This window comes from Dunckerocampus dactyliophorus, chromosome 15 (genome assembly GCF_027744805.1).
Source record: "Dunckerocampus dactyliophorus isolate RoL2022-P2 chromosome 15, RoL_Ddac_1.1, whole genome shotgun sequence".
In the NCBI taxonomy this organism is placed as follows: Eukaryota; Metazoa; Chordata; class Actinopteri; order Syngnathiformes; family Syngnathidae; genus Dunckerocampus; species Dunckerocampus dactyliophorus.
In genome coordinates, this window is record NC_072833.1 from 12,083,624 (window position 1) to 12,106,034 (window position 22,411).

The window sequence follows — 22,411 nt, forward strand, 5'->3', positions numbered from 1 at the left end:
ATCCCATTTATCAGTAGCAAGTCTTAAATGATCTTAATGTGCAAAGTCAATTGAAAGCGAAAGCAAGAAGGCCGTGGAGGTTTAACGCTGGGAAAAAGTGCAAAACTAATTTCTTTTCATGTTGGTTTTGTTTCACAAAACGTAAGATCAGAGCAGCAGTTACTGCTGGACACATCAGAGAAGAAGGTCAATCACAGCCTCTGTAGGCTCTTAAAATACTTTAACTGGAAGGAAAACACACATCTTAAACTCTATAAGGCATTTACATGATGTGGACTAAAGTACCGGGACACCTGACATGTGCAGGAAGGGAGAATGTAAGACAATTGGGATTACTTTTGACAAGATGGTGGAGTGTGTCTTCATGCGGAGAGTCTTGGCACACTTGTGAGGTCGCTGACGGGTGGAGATGGACTTTTCTGTCTCATTTTGTGCAAGATTAAAACCAAAAGGACAATTTGTTGGTGTTTTCCTGTTTGTTTCTCCCAGTTCATTGTAGCAATATAGAAGAAACACCACTGCATCTTGGAGTAACAAATGTTGTAGAAAAGGTGTTTGAGGTGCTTTGGATGAGTTTTGTTTATGAATCGTGTCGGAGCAACTTGCCGGCTTCGGCTTCTTGGCTGCATTTAAGCTCTAACAAACATCAGCTAAGTGGGAGGCTGTGTGTGTGTCTGTGTGTGTGTGTGAGAGACGTGTGCGTTTCATCTGGCGTCGCCTCAGCTCGTCTTATCAGCGGTTGCGGTCCACAGCCATGCTTTCATGCAGCCACCGTGGTCAAACGCCTTTGACACACTCGGGCAGCACCCTGTGGGCTGCGGAGGAGTGCCCGGAAAACCTTTCATGTTTGTGTGTTTGTGTGTTATGTACAACATCAAGTTACACAATGCATGACCTCATAATGTGCATCCGTGGTTTTGAGAGTGTGAAGATAAGCTGTAGTTACAGTCAGTCCTCACGCTTCTGATCAGTCTCCAAAGTGATGTGTGTGTGGGTGTGTGTGTGTGTGTGTGGGTGTGTTTGTGTCGGAGTCTTCTTATGATCACGGAGTGTGTGTTTTGTGATGCATTGCTCTCTTTTTCGACACCCGTCTTGCTGCAGCCTCCTCCATCCCTCCTCGTCTGTGACCTTGCTATCGCCTATTTCACACTCCTTTTTCATCCTCCTCCCCTTCCCACCTCCCCTGTCATCACCTCGCTGTCATCTTTTGCCTTTCTCTGGACCACTTCTGTGTAATTAAGTCCACAGTAACGGCCATCGTCGCGATGCCAGCTTTGCCATCCTTGGCGCGGCCCAAATTAAAAATTGATTTCTTCGACTGGTTTCTCCTCGCACTGGATGAATGTGCTCAGCCGCCTCCTCGACCATACACACGCACACACTCGGCCCCGCCCGTCCAACTTCATATTGACATTTTAGAGGCAGCCTCCTTCCCGTGTCACCTTTTCGGTGTGCGTGTGATAACATCTCCTTAAAGTCACCTGTCACGCTCACTGTCACGGTATCTATCCCATAAGTCCTCAGTGCTTCGTCCTTTCCACTTGTTGGACACTTTATTAGGTACACATGCTGCACTATCTAATGACAACACATCCCTACAGTGTAGTTCTAAAACCAGATTAATAACTACTAAAATAATACCTCTTTATCAATGTTGAGCATTACTATTTTTGACGAACTGAAGTATTGGATTCAACTGGAGTCACATGATGTCCGTGCATGTCCTTAAAGGTCCCTGTTTTTGTGTTCCCCGGCAGCGTCTCATTGACGAATAATTCGCATCATAGTTTTTGTCAATGAACTTTTTTTTCCTGATGAAAAGACGAGACACGAGTAACGAATAAAAACAAATGCACATTCACAAAAGCTAAGACAAAACGAACCGACAATTCCGTCAACGAACAAAAACGAGACAAAAATGTTGACAGAAATAAAATCCAATGTAATTTTTGTTTTGCAGAAGGTAAGGACAAGTTCGGAATATGAGTATATCGTATCACAGCAATTTTAGCGCCGCGTGAGAGGGGGCGGGCGTGAATTACGGAGGAGATCCAATCAGCACTACTGTCTTTGTGAGGTTGTGATATTGCATTTTCCGCCGGGAAAACGATACGGTATGCAGCAATATTGTAATAGATTATGCAACACAATATGTATATGCTGGGAGGAAAAAGAAGAGAAGACGTATGGGCACATATCACGTTTGACACTATGGAGAACAAGACACTGTGTAAACCATGTGCAGTGATTATCACTGCTCAAAACATACAAACATACTTTAAGCAGCATCTGCGGGCGAGTCACCCTGACAAATGCAGCAAAGAGAAGTGATAGTTGGCACAATAATCTGCTATTATTTTGATATGTTATGTTACTGCTGTTTTTATTGCTGAGAAGGAGCAGAGTTGCATTATAGATGCATAATGTGTTATGCAGAGTTGATTTACAGATAGATACTTTATTAATCTCTCAGAGAAATTCACTTGAAATTACTTCATACAGTAGTTGTACTGTGTGATATTATGCGTATTGTATTATTATTCGTCATCTGAAACAAAAGAAATGAATTTAAAAAAATTCAGGTAAAATAATGTAACTTTGGAGTGGTCTAAATGATTTACTCATTGATATAGGCTATTCATTGAGAGCCAGTCTCCTTTTTGTGATGTAAGATGCTTTGCATGTCGCATACATAACTGTCATTTCAAGGAAACTTTGAAGATGCCTTATCTTTTATAGTTTATTTTCCATCCATTATTTTCCTTTTTTATTTTATTTTGCATCTATCCATCCATTTTCTATGCCGCTTATCCTCATTAGGGTCACGGGGGTATGCTGGAGCCTATCCCAGCTGACTTCGGGCGACAGGCGGGGTACACCCTGGACTGGTCGCCAGCCAATCGCAGGGCACATATAGACAAACAACCATTCACACTCACATTCATACCTATGGACAATTTAGAGTCGCCAATTAACCTGACATGCATGTTTTTGGAATGTGGGAGGAAACCGGAGTACCCGGAGAAAACCCACGCATGCACGGGGAGAACATGCAAACTCCACACAGAGATGCCCAACGGGGATTCAAACCCAATCTACTGACTGACTGTGTGGCCGACATGCTAACCACTAGACTACCCTGTGCGGCCCTAGTTTATATTTTAGTTAGACAAAATGTTGTCAGACTAAAACGAAATCAGACTAGATGACTAAATTATGACTAAAACTAAAATACTTTTTAGTTAAAAAAGCTATGACTAAAACTAAATAGAAAAACTGCTTTAGAGATTAACACTGCTCTCTGTGGTTCAACAACCAAAATAATAACAGTGGTTCCTCAGTTTATGTACGCCCGTTTTGCGTAGGATTCCATTTTTGTGAAAAATTATTGGAAAACACATCGTACGGTCAAACCTTGTGCAAACAAACAAACTAGCCCTAGTCGTAACTCAGAATCGAGTGCCCAAACAAAGCATCCAAGCACTGCTGACTCAGTCTCTCTGAAGACTGGATCGTGTTTTTTTTTTTTTTTTAAAGTTGGGACACACAGACAGATTCTGTCCGGAGAATCCTTTAATGATCTTTATTTATGTGTGTAACTCCATATCTGTCTCCTTTCTTCCTGTCGGACCAGGATCCATGAAGCACTGAGCTCCTTGTGTTGTCAACTTTAAAATGCACTACGTGACTCTGAGTGTTAGAATAGGCTTTCAGATAGTCTTTGTGGGTTTTTTTTTTATTGAGTATGGCTGCAAAATAACCCACCATGAAACCAAGCCGGAGTCATGACAGTGTGATGTGTTTTATGCCGTAAAGAGCTGTTTCGTTTTTGTGTGCGATGGCATCTGATGATGTAAACAAAGTTGTGTGAGCACACAGTTGTACTTGGATATGACACGGATACCACCAATTTGATAAATAATTCAAGGAAGAAGTCGTAGCAAAGTACGGATGTGGCATTCGTGTGGCTCTATCCCTTCCTTCCTCCCTCGCCGTTGATCGTTCATTCAGTAAAGGTGAACGTGGCGTTAAAAGTTCATTTATACATTTTATTTCTCATTTGTATGTGTTTTGCATTGTTTTCTGCATGTAAAACTAACATTATTCAATTGGAATTACATGGTTTCCTGGGGGGGGAATTCTGTTTTTGTACATTTTAGACGGACCATTTGGAACTAATTTATAATGAAAACAGAGGTTCCACTGTATAACGTATTATTATTAGTAGTAATGCCTCTGACAGTGTCGCTTAAAGCGGAACATTACTATTTTTGACACAGCTGATGTATCAAACCTCATTGAGCAGGTGTACCTAATGCAGTGGCCATCTGTGTTTTGGAAATGAGTGTTTCACGATGTCACTGAATTAAAGGTTAAATGATTAATTAGGAATATAAACAAAAAATCAAATGTGTCATAAATTAGCTTTCCACCAAATAAAGCAGCCTGTTTAACCTTGGAGTTGCAGCAGCTGAAGAAAACAAATGCAGTGAGTGCATTTCTTAGTCCATTACCTGTCAGTGTGTGTGTGTTGTTGTGTGAGGGAGCGTGAAGAGTGCCACAGCTCAGGGAGAAAACACGCAGAGACACACACACACGCACACACACACAGACATGCAAACATGCAAAAGCCGCCTCGCGCCATTACCTGGAGGACGGCCGGCGCTTCTGAATGCTGTCTGGAAGGTGTTCAACAAATATGAAAAACAACAAGCGGCAGGGATAATTTAGTTTGCCCGTAGCTCTTGAATCTATTATGAATGCACAGACAACCACACACACTTTGAGCTGGAACAATAGCGCCACATTTCATCAAAGGCTGTGTGCGTCAAGGCTGCAGGCAACATACACGTCACCATGTGTCTGCAGTGTCCCACAAGCCTGTTATTGCATATGCACTGACATTTCTTTCTTCTCTACAACAGCAGTTTGCACAATTGATGAATTGGAGCCATTTTTTTCTACACTTGTTTCATGCTTATTGTGATATTGTGTAGCACCCGCACCTTCAGCGAAAGCAGGCCCCCGAGCTGCATGTACTGCAGACCCCAAGTGGCCGCTCAGGGTTTGAGTCATCCAAAGCATGAAGGACATTCTCAGCAAATCATTTAGCATCCGGAAAAATGGCCTCCACTGTGACCTACATTAAAAAAAACAACTTATGGTACAGTAAATGTTGGTTAGTTTGAATGACAAAAAAAAAATCCTTTTTACCCCCACAAGAAAATAGTGGAAGTACAAAAAGATCAATGACCTTGAATAAATAGAACACATAAGTATCTTAGGTAGGTAAAATTGTCCCCAATTATGCAAACGTGACTTTTTAATGATGTACAGTAATATGTGTCTAGAGTTTCTTAGCACCAAATGTGCTAAAATCTCCCTCACTTGTCTGCTCCACTTTTGAGAGAAGAGGCGCTCCAAAGCTCACTTTTGAAGTTGCAGCTATTCATGACATCATGATGGAAAAACATCCTCCCTCATGCATATGAGTTAGGGGGTTATGGTTAGGGATTGTAAAAAAGCAGGCTTCACTACATATCGTAACAAAGTAATTTTGCTGGATATGTGGGAGCTGTACGTTTGATCACTGTTTTTCTTCAGCGAATAGGTTCATGAATAGGCCAGCCGCCTTGTTGCTGTTAAAATGTGAGTGTGATGTTAGCACTGTAGCTCGCACAGCTATTCTTGTGTTGCTAACGCTTGTGTTCTGCTGTCCCGCTCCTTAATATTACATTGTTGTATGTGATGTATGGCATCTATTGTGAAGGACAAGTGCAGAGTTGCAGAGTACAGTTGTCCTTCGCCACTTCACAGTTCAAATTTTGCAGCTTAACTCTATCAGCATTTTTCAAAAATATATTAATTAATAAATCATCCTGTTTCATGGTTGAATACGGCCTATTAAAAATATATATTTATGTATATTTAAGCAAATTGTATATATGTTTTGCTTTAATTAAGCATTTTCAAGCATAGAAATGGCTAAATTAAGTAAAATACATATATAAGGCACTCAGAAGACGCATTTAAAGATGTTGTGAATGATATGTAGTATTCTACACTGGTCAGTAAGTGTCAATAATGTTACTATAATGTTCAGTGAGACACACAAATGCCAGACTTGATTGCCGGAACAACAGGCACAATTATCTCTAGCAAAAATCCCTAGTAAAAACACGGGCTACTGATGCTGCAGTAACCCACGGCAAGCAAAAACATAACTCTGAACCCCAAATGTCACTTCCTGTCCCCCCGCCACTCAGCTCCCCTCGGGAACATTTTGTCTTCTTTGTTTTATATGGCTTATTTACATACTCATATTTATTCTTATTATCCACTATATTGGGTAATACACGTCCAAAAGTTACTATAGGGTATTAGTTGATGTTAAAAACTGTATTTAGAAGGTTGTAAACAGGTTTTTTTATGGTCTGACTACGAAAATATTCCATTTATAAACAAGGAAATTCACTTATCACGGTTGGGTCTGGAACGCAGCTCATTAACGTTAAAGCATAATAGCTGTAATAGCACAATTCACCTCCTACATTTCGCCCTCCAGGTTGTGTACAAAAACAACGACTTCAAGCTGGAGCTCTCCCGTCTGGCCATTGAGCGTGACCCTAAAATCACCCTGAACGGTGACCTGGTGTTCCGCTGCGAGGACGTGGCCGCCCTGGACCCAGTCACGTTTGAGACTCCTGAGTCCTTCATCTCTTTGCCCAAGTGGAACACCAAGAAGACGGGATCTATCTCTTTCGACTTCCGCACAACAGAGCCCAGCGGCCTCCTCCTCTTCAGCCACGGCCGCCCTCAGGGTCAAAAGGAGCAGAAGCCCGGGAGGGAGCTCAAGACTGATTACTTTGCCATAGAGCTTCTGGATGGCTTCTTGTACCTGCTGATTGATATGGGCTCTGGTAAAACAAAGCTGAAGGCCAGCCACAAGAAGGTCAATGATGGGGAATGGTGTCATGTGGACTTTCAGAGAGAAGGAAGGAAAGGTGAGACATCAAATTTTCTTATTTATGTTTATTTTCATGCACTAAGCCAGTCTTGCAATGTGACAAACAAGAACATCTGCATATGTGAAAGATGTGCTTGATGGCACAAGCATGGTGGACGTTCCATCTTCCTTCTAATGGTGTGTTGTTAATGTGAAAGTGTGTGCGTCTGTCTGCATGTGATTTCACTGCTGTAATTGGCTTTTAATAGAAAATTAAGACAGAGCTGTTAATCACAGAAAGAGCGCAAGAGAGGGGGTCTTTGTTTCACCTGCTCCCTGCTGCATTCTGCTTCCTTTCTCCTCCATTTAGCCTGTTAGCAACACATTAGACAGATGCTGGATTATTTTTTTTTTTTCCATCTGTGTCCTTTACCGTGAGCACACAAACATTTGCACCACTCTGTTGTGCATTGAGCCCGATATGCTGTTTCCTCTTTCAGGCTCCATCTCAGTCAACAGCCGCAGCATACCTTTCAGCTCACCAGAGGGCAGCGAGATCCTCGACCTGGACAGCGACATGTACCTAGGCGGCCTGCCCGAGTCCAAGACAGAGCTCATCCTGCCGCCCGAGGTGTGGACAGCGTTGCTCAACTACGGCTACGTGGGCTGCGTCCGTGACCTCTTCATCGATGGCAAGAGCCGGGACGTGCGCCGCCTGGCTGAGATCCAGAGCGCGTTTGGCGTTAGCAGCTTCTGTACCCGTGAGCTGCAGAAGCGCTGCAGCAGCGCCCCCTGTGGCAATAGCGGGCTGTGCAAAGAGGGCTGGAACCGCTATATATGCGATTGCACCGGCACTGGATATCTGGGCATGAACTGCGAAATAGGTGGGTTTAATGGGATGTAGGAAAAAATAACAAAATAGACCTTGATAGGTCCCATTGTAACCTACAGTAATGTATGTCTTTCTTAGCCTCTTCGAGTATTAGGGATGGTGACCGCTTACTCTACCACATTACATAACCTCTTTTTTTAATGAATCTACTGATCATATTGTCAGCTTGACTTTGAGTTGTGGTTACCCTCAAAGTCTGGACATCCAGGTTAGAATCTCTATTAGAACATCTCTGTGTGGAGTTTGCATCTTCCCCATAATATGCATCTTAGGTTAATGGTCCACAGGTGTGAATGTAAGCATGAATGGGTGTTGTCTTGCCCCAAAGTTCACCAGCTCACGACCCTAATGAGGACAAGCGGAATAGAAAATGTATGGTTGAGTGATCATATTATCATATTATATTTCAACACTATACAAAAGATTATCACTTGAAGATGTTTCATTGACACTGACATCATGCAGCTTTTGTGCCTCCCCATGGGGGGCCTTGTTAAAGTAGCTGGGACCCACCCAATCAGCCCCTTCCTTTTAGTCTTTTCAAGAGCGTGTTGGAGTGAGTCAGTCTATTTAAATCATGACAGTGTAGAAAGAGGATAATGCCGCTTCATCTGTAACTACAGTGAAGCTCTTCTGCCATCTTGTGGCTATTTGTGTTACAGAATCCTCATGAGACCACTTGATGTGATCAAGCAGCCCGATTTTTAAGGTGTTTTGAGTGAGTAATTGTCATGGAAACTTCAGTGATTCACTCTTAAATTTCCCCGTGAGTCAGTTTACCACATAATCTGATCTGTGTGGACCGTGTACAATAGAAAGGTCATCGTTTGGACTGGTTTGGTTTAATTTTGATTTGAACATGCACGCATGTTACAATGGAATACATCACATGATTCATTTCACAATTCCACACGTCCAAAAGGAGTACGAAGAAGCAAGTTTATTTAATCCCACCCCCCATCCGTTCCACATCTTGTACAGTACATGTTATTCACTTCCTGTATTCCATATGTGAGTTTTAATACATAGAATAATGATAAATAATGTAACAATATGATTATGTAATTATTAAGATATTTTCACAATCAATATAGTAATCAGTAAAATAATAAATAAATAATAATCAATAGAAACAAGCATAACCAACATAGAACAATAAATATAATAATGCTAAATAAATAAAATAAAGACACGCATAATAAAGCAAGTTCAAGACACTTCTGCCTTGTATTTAGCAAATATCAACTGCTTGTATTGTTTTTTGAATTCCCTCATTTTGGTGCATAGTCCTTTGCTCAATCCGTTCCATAATTTAATTCCGCATACTGAAATGCTGAGGGTTTTTAGCGTTGTTCTCGCATAGAAGTGTTTCAAGTTTAGTTGTTCCCTAAGATCATATTTCTCCTCTCTTATAGAGAAGTATTGTATGACATTTTTGGGTAGCGAGTTGTTGTTAACTTCATGCAGTATTTTAGCGGTTTGAAAATGTACTAAATCAGCTAATTTTAACATTTGTGATTTAAAAAATAAAGGATTTGTATGTTCTCTATACGCGGCATTATGAATTATCCTCACCCATCTTTTTGCAGTACATGTAGTGAGTGTTTCTCTAACACTTGACACTGCAGTGTCCTTTTGTGTTTTGTGTTTTTCCAACATGCAGCTGGTGGCAGAACTTTGGACAACAGTAGAAAGATGCCTTGTAACCTGTGCCTCGTATGCTTGTGTGCAGCCCTTCCTCCTCGTCTAGCTCAAAATCAAATCCAAAAAGACAATCTCTCTGTGTTTTCCAGTTTTATTCTAGTTTATTGTAGCGATAAGAAGGAAATCGCCATTCCAGTTGCGTTACTAATTTACCCTTCCTCTCCGACGCAGAGGCGACAGTGCTGAGCTACGACGGCAGCATGTACCTAAAGATCATCATGCCCGTCACCATGCACACGGAGGCAGAGGATGTGGCGCTGCGCTTCATGTCCCAACGCGCCTACGGCCTCCTCATGGCCACCACCTCCAAGGAGTCGGCTGACACGCTACGACTGGAGCTGGATGGGGGCCGTGTCAAGCTCACCGTCAACCTCGGTAGGCCGCCGTCATTCCACATTGCCCTCTTTTCCCCTCATTTGCAATCCTCCTCCTCCTCATATTGGGCCTGCAAAAGGTAATTTTCTGACGCTTATATAAATACTAATATGCCCACTACTGTTTAATATGAATTTGTGATTTAAAAAGCTTGAGGCTCATACACTACAGTACTTGCACTTGTGCAGTAGTTCCCAAACCGTTTACAGTGGCGTACCCCTTCAGACAGTTGACCTGAACCCATGTATCCCTTAACATAAACATAATTCATTGTTTAATTAATTGTAGCGTAATTCTGGGTCAAAAAAGTATATTTTGCAAGGTCACATTTTGATAAAGTTCCACATGAGCGCTGATAAATAGATTAGTAATCATCATTTTTGTCCACACACAATGGCTATGGTTTAAGTCTGCATATTAATTTAATGCCAAATACAATACAAAATACAAACATACATACAAGCAACGATAAAGCCTAATTTTCGGAAGAATCACCACTCACAGTGACAGGTTTTCACCGCTGCACCTTGCGGGGAATGAAACGCCAATATAAATTAAATCTTCTAGATTAAACACTCTTAATGCATAAAATAATCATCAAACTTACTTATTTGTTGATATAATGCACACAGAGCAATGAAGCACATAATGCCCTGTCTCCTTTCTACCCCCTATTACAATTGGTGTACCCTTGGGAGCAGTGGCGGAGCTACAGGGTGACCACCCTTGGTCACTCTCCGGCCACCCTATTGGCCACCCCCACAGCTGGGAGACAGTTTTGACAAACGCGACTCTGTGGTGCAGAACATTAGTTCAGCCTGACCGCCGTTTCCGCTTGGACGCATTTCACTGTAGCACACAACTTTGCACGTGGAGGAGCTAATAAAACTGCGTCTTGCACGAACTGCAAGCGGAAGGTACATTTTCCATGACTACCTTGGTCAGTTCCGGTCAAGTTTTCTCACTATGTTGACTTTAACTTAAATTCTGAAGCGTGAATCTGCACATAACTCTGTTAATAATGGAAGCGCTCTGCAGCAGCGTGAGTGTCTATACAGTAGTTAAGTCTATAGTTAAAACAGCAGTGCCTGCCGATCGGCATCCACTTTCGTATTATGCCCTGCGAGGGTTTGGCCGACATGATGGGGAGCAGAATCCAGAAACTATACATTGTAAACATGTCCTGTGCACACTGCTCAACTATTAATTGCTCTAATGGACGGTCCAAAAGCAGTGGTGGCCGTGGCCACTGTCCAGCCACCCCACTGGCCATCTAGACAATTCAGGTATCAACTTATTGCCACCCCTATGTGAGTAATAGTCTCACCTTGGCCAACCTAATGAAAAATGTCTGGCTCCGCCACTGCCTGGAGGTGCACGTACCCCACTTTGGAAACCTAGGCACTAGTGCACTACTTAACTAAGCAATACTTCCTTCTGACCAGTAGGTGTCAGACAAAGACAGAATAGCGTCTCCTGATTGATGCTAACACAAATGGACTGTGACACAGTCCACTGTTATCCTCTCGGCCCCGCCCTGTCCACTTTGCATCCACCCCCTCTTTCACCCTTTTTAGTTTTTCTCTCACAGCTCTTCTTCGTCTTTAACAAATCTTTTCACGGAATAAGGTCCAGTTTGTCTCAAAGTGGTGCTAGTCTGCTCCTGCTCTTCCTCAAGCTCCTCCCCTTTTTTGGGGGCACTAATGCCAGAGACTCCCATTGCGTATCATAAATATTTGGATACTCCAAAGCTTCATCTCGCTTGGGGCTGAGGAAGAGCAGCCACCGCACATGCGAGACAGCAAGGGGCTCGTCACTGTTTTCTCTCTCCTCTTTCTTATTTTTGTTCTCTTCTGCTATCCATCCACACCCTTCTGTCCACAACCACGGAACTTTTCATCCCTTCAACGGCCTGTGTGTCTGCGGCCTCGGATCAAACAGCCAGGGAGACCGGCTCACAGCTCCATAGGTTTACAAATGCACTTTAGAACGTTACTACTCAGCTGTTAATGCTGTCTGAGCAGTTTGCTCCTTACGGCTATTACAGCATTGGTTCTGTTGCTGCTGTGTTGTGCAATGTACTTGTTAATAAATGAACTGATGTCAAAGAGAGCTACGTTTTCCTTCCCACTTTCTCATACACTCCAAATTATAATTAAAGGTAAAGTTATGAACTTCTTCAATATAATAAGTGTCACATTTGGGAAATAACAACCTCCCACCAGCTATTCCAATTAGCACCTTCTCCTCTTTGATATTTAGCTAAAGAAGCATCCTGACTGTAATAAGAGCATTTACAGTAAATACTTATGAGTGATGGCGATGTTATTTCATCACTAGATTCATCACGCAGTGTTCAGAATATGTTCCGATCTGAAGTGGGTGTGGCCTCTGTGCTTGTTGCAATTCACTTGACAGGCCCATACAGTCTATTCCAAAGCTTTATGTGATGCTGGTCCCCGGCTGTTTGTGTCCACTATTCTGTCGCGGTTGACAGCTCGAGAGCACAACCCAGCCACACGTCCACATGCAATGCCACTGGATGTTACGGGATCACATCATGTAACTGGAAATGACCAGTGTTAATATAACTCCTTGTTTTGGCATTTGCATGAATCAGGCATGAGGTGACTGGGATGTGCAGATCACCCTTTCTTGTCACTTTTGTTTCTGGTCTCTGGAGCTCCCAAAAGTGCTGCAGGAGGCATGTGCACCTCTCATTTTGTGCACAGAAGGCCACATTAGTCGGAGGATATTATCTGTGCAGATGCTGGGAGAAGGGTAATACAACAGAAGCAAATATTATTTCGATGAATTTGATGATCACATCTGTTCTGTCCTGCAATGTATAGCAGTAGGTCAGGTTTATATCTACAGTGTGCATATATATATATATGTATGTATATGTATATGTATGTATATGTATTCTGTAATGTCGTATCTTCATATAATTCATGACTCTTAATGACAAAGTTAAGGTATATCCATAATAAACATGCATACACATGTATGTTGCCCTCCTCCTATGGTGCAGTCTTGCCTTCTGCAGAGCTTTGGTGCCTAGAAAGAAGAATGAGAAGGTGTAAAGCGTGAATGCTAGGATTGATGAAGTGAAAGGGTGATCCTGACTCAGAGCCTGTCCCCGGATGGTGGCCCCACAGCAATTGTCGGTTGTCTGCAGAATGTACCTTGAAGGATGTAAAATGTCTCTCTCTTCTCTTTCTTTCCTGCTCTTTTGATTTAATCTCACCATTTCGCTCTCTCTCCCACCAGATTGTATCAGGATAGACTGTAGCCTCAGTAAGTGGTTCTATCCATTCTTCTGACTCAAATGTATCTCATCTCATTCCAATGCGGTGCAGTGGCCCTTTTCTGCTCGCCCTCGACCTCATTATCACTGACACTGCTCGTTATGCTTGTCTCCTCTTTTTCTGCAAACTCAACAGCTGCATATGTTGTTTTTTTTTCTCTCTTTTTAACTTTTATTAGTCATTCCTTCTTTTCAGTTTTCTCACTTCAATCTATTGAGTTTTTTTATTATATTTTTTTCTTCATCACATTCTGCTACTTTAAATTATACCATCCCTCATTGTATCAGAAAAGGGCAACTCGACACTACATTGAAAGACTGTCCTCGTCAAGCAGCACATGCACAACTCTGCAAAAAAAAAAAGAAGAAAAAAGAAAAAGAGAATAATTACAGAGTGTTTAATTTTTGTCACAATTGCACAACGAGGCCTTGCAGGTAAGTGGCAGCGGGCCGGGTTGGTGACAAAAGTGGAGAAAATCAGACGTTTGCTACCATGTTTGTTTGACTGACTTTAAGAGGTAGGGATGGTAACGGTGACGGTTTCATTTTATGGGATGCTTTCTTATTTTTTTCTGCCGGCCTCCTCAGTGAGGCGATGTGAACACATTTCCTAAAGGTGTACTCACACTTGGCCAATCACGCCGTGCTTGAGGCAACTTCACACCTAAAGTCACATTAGGCCAGTGTATGTGACTAGCATGTGAATGACTAGACTAGAATGCCTGTAATATCGTTTCTTGCAAGTTGTTCATGATAACCGCCACATTTCTTTGTAGAAAGAAAATACAAAGACTCAAAATAAACCAAGAGCCACGGCACGCTTGCTCACTTACGTTTGTGTGTGTCACGTGTCAGGTAAATTGCAGTAATACAGCAGTATAGAAGTGATGGCACAGCCAAACGGGACAAAGCATGAATGCTCAATGTGAACGCACGCCCAAAATGGTGCAAAGTGCACATCTCAGCTGATGCAGTACTCACGTGTCCACTAGATGTCAGACAATGACTTGTTCTTGTAGCTTTTTAGTTGTCAGAGGATGTTTCTGAGCCTGCAGAGGCCTCAGAGCATTTGTGGACAAAGTATTGGGACACAACCTTTCATGAATTAAACAACTTATAAGGCATGGTGGACAGTTGGTATCCTTGTGCAAGATTCATACTTTAGAAATGCCCAGTGGTTAATGAATTCAGACATTCTATTCAGTCCTACTGTGATGTCACAGTGCTGTCTCTCACACACCTGGCCTTTGCAGAGAGCGTTTGATATAACCTCTTCTCCAGATTTATTGAGCACGCTGTCATGCATCATGTGACAAAAATATCTCAAAAAATATGTGTGAGACTTTGTGCAAGAAGTAGCATCCTTTGCAGGGCTTCTACAAAATACCTATTTTTCACGATATATAGCAGGAGCGCCCATTACGTCGATCACAAGCTACCGGTCGATCGCATAAACGTCACTTTGCAGATGTCATATGACATCAGTCAGCTGACATTAAGCTCCCCTCCTTATTCGCCCTTGCGCCCCCCGCAGCCATGGTGAACAGTCGTCTCAAACTACACACGGAGATGCAACTTTCGCCTTATTACACGTAATACATGAACTCTGTGTCCAATGAACGCTATGTAGCTATTTTAACTGACATATTAGTGGTTATATACACGACTATTGAGGAATTATGTGTAATTTAATTATCTTTATTGCCACATTGAATTTAATTGAATTGTGAATTATTTGTGAATGATATCAGCTACTTTGATTACCTGTAAAGTTTGAAACTGTGAATGTAACATATTAATCATTAGTATTGAGTATAGTAGTTTGAACGTTTACCAGTTAGATTTTATATATATGTTCTATGTTTTATAGTAAGAGATAGATCATGCATGCTGCAACTTGCATGCTGAAAAGTGTGTGCACCTCGATATACATGTGCAATGTACATAAATACTTATATTCATCAAGACAGTAATATACACTCCTGATCAAAATTTTAAGACCAGTTGAAAAATTGCTAGAATTTGCATTTTGCACATTTGGATCTTAATGAGGTTTTAAGTAGAGCTACAATATGCAAAAGCCAGAAGGGGGAGTGAGCCAAAAAAACATTTAAAAAACAAAAACAAAAACGAAACTGAAATAGGTAGTTTGTCACCTTACCAAAAGTTTAAGACCACAGACTATAAAAGCCAAAATCTGCTCAAAATTCTCATTTTCTATCAGGCATTCACACTGTCATGCCCTCCTGATGGCTAAACCTAAGAAGCTTTCGCTTCCCTTCGTGAAGCCATCTTCACCACTTGGAGCAATGTCCCCACTAGCCTCCTGGAAACACTCGCATCAAGCATACCCAAACCACTTTTTGAAGTGGTTAACAAGAACGGTGGAGCTACTCATTACTGAGTCCTGCTGAGAACATTTTTTGTTCTGGTTTGGAGAGTTTTTTGTTATTTTTTGAGCGATGGTCTTAAACGTTTGATCAGCAGATAAACAGCCTATTCCAGTTTAATTGTTGTTTACAATAAATGACTTTTTCAAAGTGCTTTTTGTCTCACTCCCCCTTCTTGCTTTTGCATATTGTAGCTCTACTTAAACCCTCAAGATCCAAATGTGCAAAATGCAAATTCTAGCAATTTTTCAACTGGTGTTAAGATTTTGATCAGGAGTGTATGTCCGTCCATGTCCGTCTTACTTAACACTGTTTTCACGTAAAAAAAAAAAAAAAAAAAACACCAAAAAAGTCATTTCCAAGGAGTAGCGGCTTTTCCTGAGCTGTGGCGCCCCGCCACGATCCATTACATGTAGCGAAACCTTGTTTTCTATATTTATAGTAGGAGGTAGATCTTTGGGACTTGATCATTTTAAATGTGGCTCGTAGGCTGAAAATGTGTGAGCACGCTTGATATATAGTTTTATTGCACTACCTCCTCCAGAGTCAGGTCAGGGCGTGATGCTATCTGTTTGGACGTGGCCTCTCGAGCAGCCAACATCAGGTTCTTTAGCACTAGAACCAGAGCAGCTTTGGTGTGACATATGGGAAGCGTGCGGCGCACTCGCCGCACGTATGCTGGTGTCGGAACCTTCGGCCTGTAAAAGCTGCAAAGTGATTTATGTGCATAGCAAACAGATGAAAAATGTCTAGAGATGTGTCTTGGCATTGTTACTGTGGACTATGTGACATGTTGACAATGCTGAAGTCCATCATGCATCATTTTGAGTGCATATGTTCTTTTATTTTGATGCTCCTGGTTCACTAAAGTACTCTGTGTGCTCTGTCTTAGGACCGTTCAAGTTAAGGGACGTGTTTGTTTATGCGTATGATTGATATGGTTGGTGTGGCTGTGTGTGGAAGCATGCACTAGTCTAGATTGTGGTCTAAAAAGTCCCATAATGAAGCACATCGTGTCTTTGACTGTTCCTGTTAGCTCAGATAGGCATGCACACTTAAGTCATCCTTGGTATTTTGGGTGTCGTGTTCCTCCTTTGCACCTGCTAAAATATCCAGCACAATGCATGTATCTGTCATTCACGACAGGTACATTGTGTGCACAGCAGCTGCAGGTCTCGCAACCTTTTTGCATTGTAACACCACTTGGTCCAATCTAATTTGTAGTGACGGTGGAATTTGTAGTGGCTGCTGTTGCATCAATATTTATTTTCTTATTCTCAAGAGCTTGTACTGTCTTCCCCTGCACGCCTTCATAGAATATGCTTTTATTCACACTGAGCTACAATATGCAATAAGATGGTCTTAACAGCTTTGAGATTATTTGGAAGATACACTGGCTTGTAGGGATGCGCCGATCAGGGTATTTTGCTGCCGATTCCGATACCGATCATCCATGAGTGAGGTTGTCCGATACTGATACTGATCACATGGATTAACTGTACATTTTTCAATTTATTTATGATGAGTGGTATTGGTCAGGGGTGCCGTTAGACAATTCCAAGGGCCCCTGTCAAAGGGGTAATTATTAAAAAAGAAACATTTTGGTGGATTGTTGTTTTTTTTTTGTTGTTTTGTTTGTTTGAAACAATTTTTGTACTATTTGACACACACCTGAATTTAATTTGACCCTTTTGAGAGCTACTGAAAATCACCTTGTGAGATAGGAGACCCCTGTCATGGTATCACAATCATAATAAGGCCGTACACACTATGTGTTTATGTTTGTTAAACAACCACACACAAATAGTGTTTTGAGGACAAGACATAATTAGTATAATGACAGCATGAGAGTAAAGTTGTTCAGTGACACTTAAAAAGTTAGTATGTACCCAAAGAACGTGCTATCCACTTGTGGCTTCCCTGTGGGACAAACAACGAGCTCTGAACTAACTGCATTACTTGTTTGTTTTAATAACAAGATATCACTGTGGTAAAAAGTCGCATTTGAAGTCTGAAGACCAGAAGCTAGGTGCATAACTCAAGTTAACTGCTAGCTAGCTAGCTAGCTCTCGCCAATGCAAAGTACAGCCAGTGACAGCTAGGCAAAGTATGTAAACAAAGATGCAAGAATAGTCGAACTGGGATAGATTTGGTAAGGGAGCGATCAAAGACGCTGGTATCGATTGGTGTAGCCTGTGTCAGCTCAGGACGAGCTACGACATTTTGTTGGCAATCTTATGTGGCACAGCAGACATGTAAGATCACGCGCAGCATGCCCATCGTTTTTTGTGATTGGCATGAAAGGTGTTTATCGGCATACACTGATCACTTTTTTTTTTTTACAGAAATCGGCAGATATTGATTAACGGCCGATCCCTACTGGCTTGTATTAGGAGTTTTTGTTCTCATGGTGATACTGGATCTTCTACTTCATTGCTCGTGATATTGGTGGACCAGCCAGGACACCTCCATTCCATTCCATTCCATTCCATTTTCCTCCGCTTATCTGGGTCCGGGTCGCGGGGGCAGCAGTCTCAGTAGGGAAGCCCAGACTTCCCGGTCCCCGACCACCTCCTCCAGCTCCACCGGGAGGACACCAAGGTGTTCCCAGGCCAGCTGTGAGACATAATCCCTCCAGCGTGTCCTAGGTCTTCCCCGGGGCCTTCTGGCATGCCCGAAACACCTCACCAGGGAGGCGTCCGGGAGGCATCCGGACTAGATGCCCAAGCCACCTCAGCTGGCTCCTCTCGATGTGAAGGAGCAGCGGCTCTACTCTGAGCTCCTCCCGGATAACCGAGCTCCTCACCCTATCTCTTAGGGTGAGTCCCGCTACCCTACGAAGAAAACTCATTTCAGCCGCTTGTATCCACGATCTCGTTCTTTCGGTCATGACCCAAAGCTCATGACCATAGGTGAGGGTGGGAACATAGATCGAACGGTAAATTGAGAGCTTTGCCTTCCGGCTCAGCTCTCTCTTCACCACGACGGTCCGGTACAGCGACCGCATTACTGCAGACGCTGCGCCGATCCGCCTATCGACCTCACGCTCCAACCTTCCCTCACTCGTGAACAAGACCCCGAGATACTTGAACTCCTCCACCTGGGGCAGGACCTCATTCCCAACCCGGAGGGAGCAATCCACCCTTTTCCGACTGAGAACCATGGCCTCGGATTTGGAGTCTCATCCCAGAAGCTTCACACTCAGATGCAAACCGTCCCAGTAAACGCTGCAGGTCACAGCCCGATGAGGCCATCAGGACCACATCGTCTGCAAATAGCAGAGATGAGATCCTAGTGCCCCCGAACTGGACTCCCTCGACACCTTGGCTGCGCCTAGAAATTCTGTCCATGAAAATTATAAACAGAATCGGTGACAAAGGGCAGCCTTGGCGGAGGCCAACGTTCACCGGAAACAGGCTTGACTTACTACTCAGCCAGGACACCTCTTTTGCACGAATGATGTCTAACGTTTGCCATTGTATTGATGGGAGTGAATTACGCTTCTCAACTCTAGGGGGAGCTCTGAAGCACAAACGAATTATCATTATTTCTGCTTCAACAGAATAGTGCCAAAACAGTCAGTGATGGATAGCGTCGTCCTGACTATACCAGCATCCTACAGAGCTTGTGAAGTTTGGGCAGCATCAGACGAAGCCTTGAATATAATTTATTTTGGAGATACTCGAATTGGGTTTTGATTTGTAAAGGCAATTTAACGCTCCGATGGAGGCAAGCCATTTTTTATTTAATGCTCATTTGATCTTCCACCACTGCAGGCCACATGCGATGAAGGCAGCCGATAATATTCAGCTTGCATAATAACTGTGCACCAACACATCGTGTACGTGTGTGTGTGTACATATACAGTATGTAGAGTATATACTGGCTTGATGATTTTGTCAATAAAGTATTTGAGTCATTGCAGAGACGTATGGATGCAGTCCTCCTAGCTCATGCGAGTCATACACGATATTAGTTGTTTTTACCAAGACACCATGACTTCATACTTTATAACTTGATGCTATTGTAGCAGGTTTGTGTTTTCAAAGTAAAATCTAATTATTTCTTGTATGCGACAAGACTGTTGTCTGACCTTTCTGTCTTAATTAAATGATAAAACCCATAATACAAGCCTTTATTTTGCTATAAATATAAATCTAGAAGCTTTTACCTTTCATATGAGCCAATTCTGATTCCAAATGAGCAAAATGGGCAAATAAAAGTGAATTTATTTATTGTTCCTCCAGGTAGGATAAGCACATTTATACATGTGTGTGTGTGTTTATAGTACACCATTGTCGTACACCAAAGTACACCTGTTAAATGACAAAAAATACAAGCCAGAAGGCCATTGTACGCCAGAACGTTCATCGACGGGTTGGTGCAAGAGGTGTTTGTGATCGCTACTTGACCTCACCACCTCGGGTCCATAAGTGCCTCGAAAAACACAAATCTGATCCTCGGATCAATGTTTTTAGAAACAGATTTAAAGCAAAAAGACACTTTGACTCTCTTCCCCTTTGGAATATTCAGTTTGACACAAATTGCATTTGGTTTAGGCACACCTGAGCCCTATGACATGAAATAGTGAGCCTCCTCTGTTCACACTTGTCACATTTGGTTCGGTAAAAATGTTCTGCTAGTACGTACAGTAAGTGTTTGGTGTGAACCCAGTCTGCCATGCCATGATGCATACCAAACAGCGGGATGAGACAGCCAGCCTGTTCATTTGCATGTATAAAAACCTCTTGATGACCTTCTTCAGGGAAAAGTAGTGTATTATATTTGGGTCACATGGCAATACCTGAGACAATTTGATGCACCATGATGCCATCCCGTGCTGTGTTAGCTCCTCCAACAGCTGTATGGCATTGCAGGTAGATTGATCTGATTACAACGAACCTAACGAGGCATTGGGCAGCAGCCGGGAGCTGTCAAAGCGCATCCTGCCTTGCTGGGCTGATAGCGACCCTGTGGGACAAGATGGCAATGCAAGGAAATGTGTCTGAAATCATAAATCTGCTATAAGGGATGGTGAGCTGGGATGTGTAGTGTCAGATAGGATGGGAAGATGGAGCGTGCAGATGGCACAGGCATGTTTTTGCACGTGTTTGATGCTCCAGGGAGAGCTGTAAAATTCCAGAAGCAGGATTAATTTCTCGCTTCCTCCTCGAATCAATCTGCCACTCCAGCAGTGTCTTCTCGTTTCAAGTGCGTCTTCCTGCCGCCGCCGCCATATGCACATGAGCGGCAGTTATTTGGCGCTGGATGCTAAATCAACACCAACAGTTAGTGTGCTCTCCTCCCCTACTACATATTCTTGTGTGTCAGCATCACACAACGTTAGTCCTCTGCCAAAGCAGAGTCGACACACTTATGGATGCGCACACTCAGGCCACAGCTAGCTTATCACTATAATTGGCGTGGGGTGGGCAGAGCGTCAGGCGTGGAGAATCATGGCTGGGGGGCTGTTAGAATATGTTTGCTTACTACTTCTCACTTCATCCCCCTCCCCTGCTGTGTCCGTTTACGTATTTCACCAGGAAGTGTGTTCAAACGAGTCACCACCAAAGAGGGTTTTCAAGCTCTGGCTTCTCTTCGGCACTATTGCGAGCCAAGGCTGGGCTGCATTGTATTTGTTTACCGAGTAGACGCATACCTATGGGCGGTTATACTTCCTGTCCCTCACTTATGCACGCTTTCATACAATATGGAATGTTCTGTATTAAAACATCTGGTTACGGATACATGTACCGTTACACACCTCGGAAATATCTACGCTATCCTTGGCCTATTAAGGTACAATTTTTAATTGGCTAATTTATGGATTAGTTTAACCATATGTGGGTTTACAAAGATACATGAGAAGTCAAAAGTACCAAATTCTAATAACTACACAAGGGTACAAGGCCCTTTTATTTCCATCTATTTACACATTGTTTAAAATGGCTTCGGTGCACACACACACACACACACACACACACACACTCACACACACGCAGTGTACAGTGTTTCATTAGACTTGCAGCAATGTGCCTGCGCTCTTTCCGAGATGGGTAAAATGTGATATCTTAAGATAGGAGTCAAATGGCATTATCGTCAAGAGGATAAGGCCTTCTAGCTGTGTGAGGAAAGTGAAGCTTGTATTTTTTTTTTTTTTTTTTGCCAAGACAACACTGCATTAACTTGTGTGGCCTTATGTAACATTTGCAGCAATCTGCCTTTGCTCTGACTGGAAGAGAGGAAAATAATGAAACACATGTAAGACGTCCTCATGGGTCACTTGGCTGCACTCTCAGCCCTCTCCAAGCTGCATGTGCGCAGCAATAAAAAGTCATTTCCACTCTGGGTGCGTGTGCAAGAGCCATTTGGTAAACGATGATGTGATGTTTCCTGCATGCTGAGGGACTCACCAATCATCCAATCTAGTCTGATGCAAACGTATTTAGATTTTAACTGTGAGATTCAGCCGTTTTCTAAACCACCCCAAATCTGAGAGTCAATGAAGGCAGTTTACTGGCCATGAATCATAAAATTCTTCCTCCCAGGTTTTAGAAAAAAAGGCAACATTTGCATAGTGCAGCCTCAATAAATTCATCTCAAGCCGAACAGGTGTTTGCCTGGAAGGAGAATCATTTAATTCCAATTGTTTTCATTTTTATGTGTGTGTTTGTTTGGTCACTCTCTGTAGAAACACATGAAAAAAAAGTTTTACTACTGGTGCATTACAAATAAGCAATATTTATATCAGCTATATACTGTAGCTATATGTGGAAATGAGCAATATGCATAGA

The 22,411-nt window shown here is 42.6% G+C and overlaps 1 protein-coding gene across 8 annotated transcripts in view; it reads left to right on the forward strand.

The window, feature by feature from the left end:
- The window catches only part of LOC129194678 (neurexin-2-like), a 543,165-nt gene that overhangs the window by 293,664 nt on the left and 227,090 nt on the right, over nucleotides 1-22,411 (forward strand). For 7 of the 8 annotated variants that reach the window (XM_054799950.1, XM_054799957.1, XM_054799956.1 and 4 more), the window contains 4 exons: nucleotides 6,566-7,004; nucleotides 7,447-7,830; nucleotides 9,714-9,917; nucleotides 13,191-13,217. In XM_054799950.1, the coding sequence (XP_054655925.1) occupies nucleotides 6,566-7,004; nucleotides 7,447-7,830; nucleotides 9,714-9,917; nucleotides 13,191-13,217 (1,054 nt within the window). The remainder of the gene's footprint in view (nucleotides 1-6,565; nucleotides 7,005-7,446; nucleotides 7,831-9,713; nucleotides 9,918-13,190; nucleotides 13,218-22,411) is intronic. The other variant, XM_054799953.1, reaches the window with a different exon arrangement.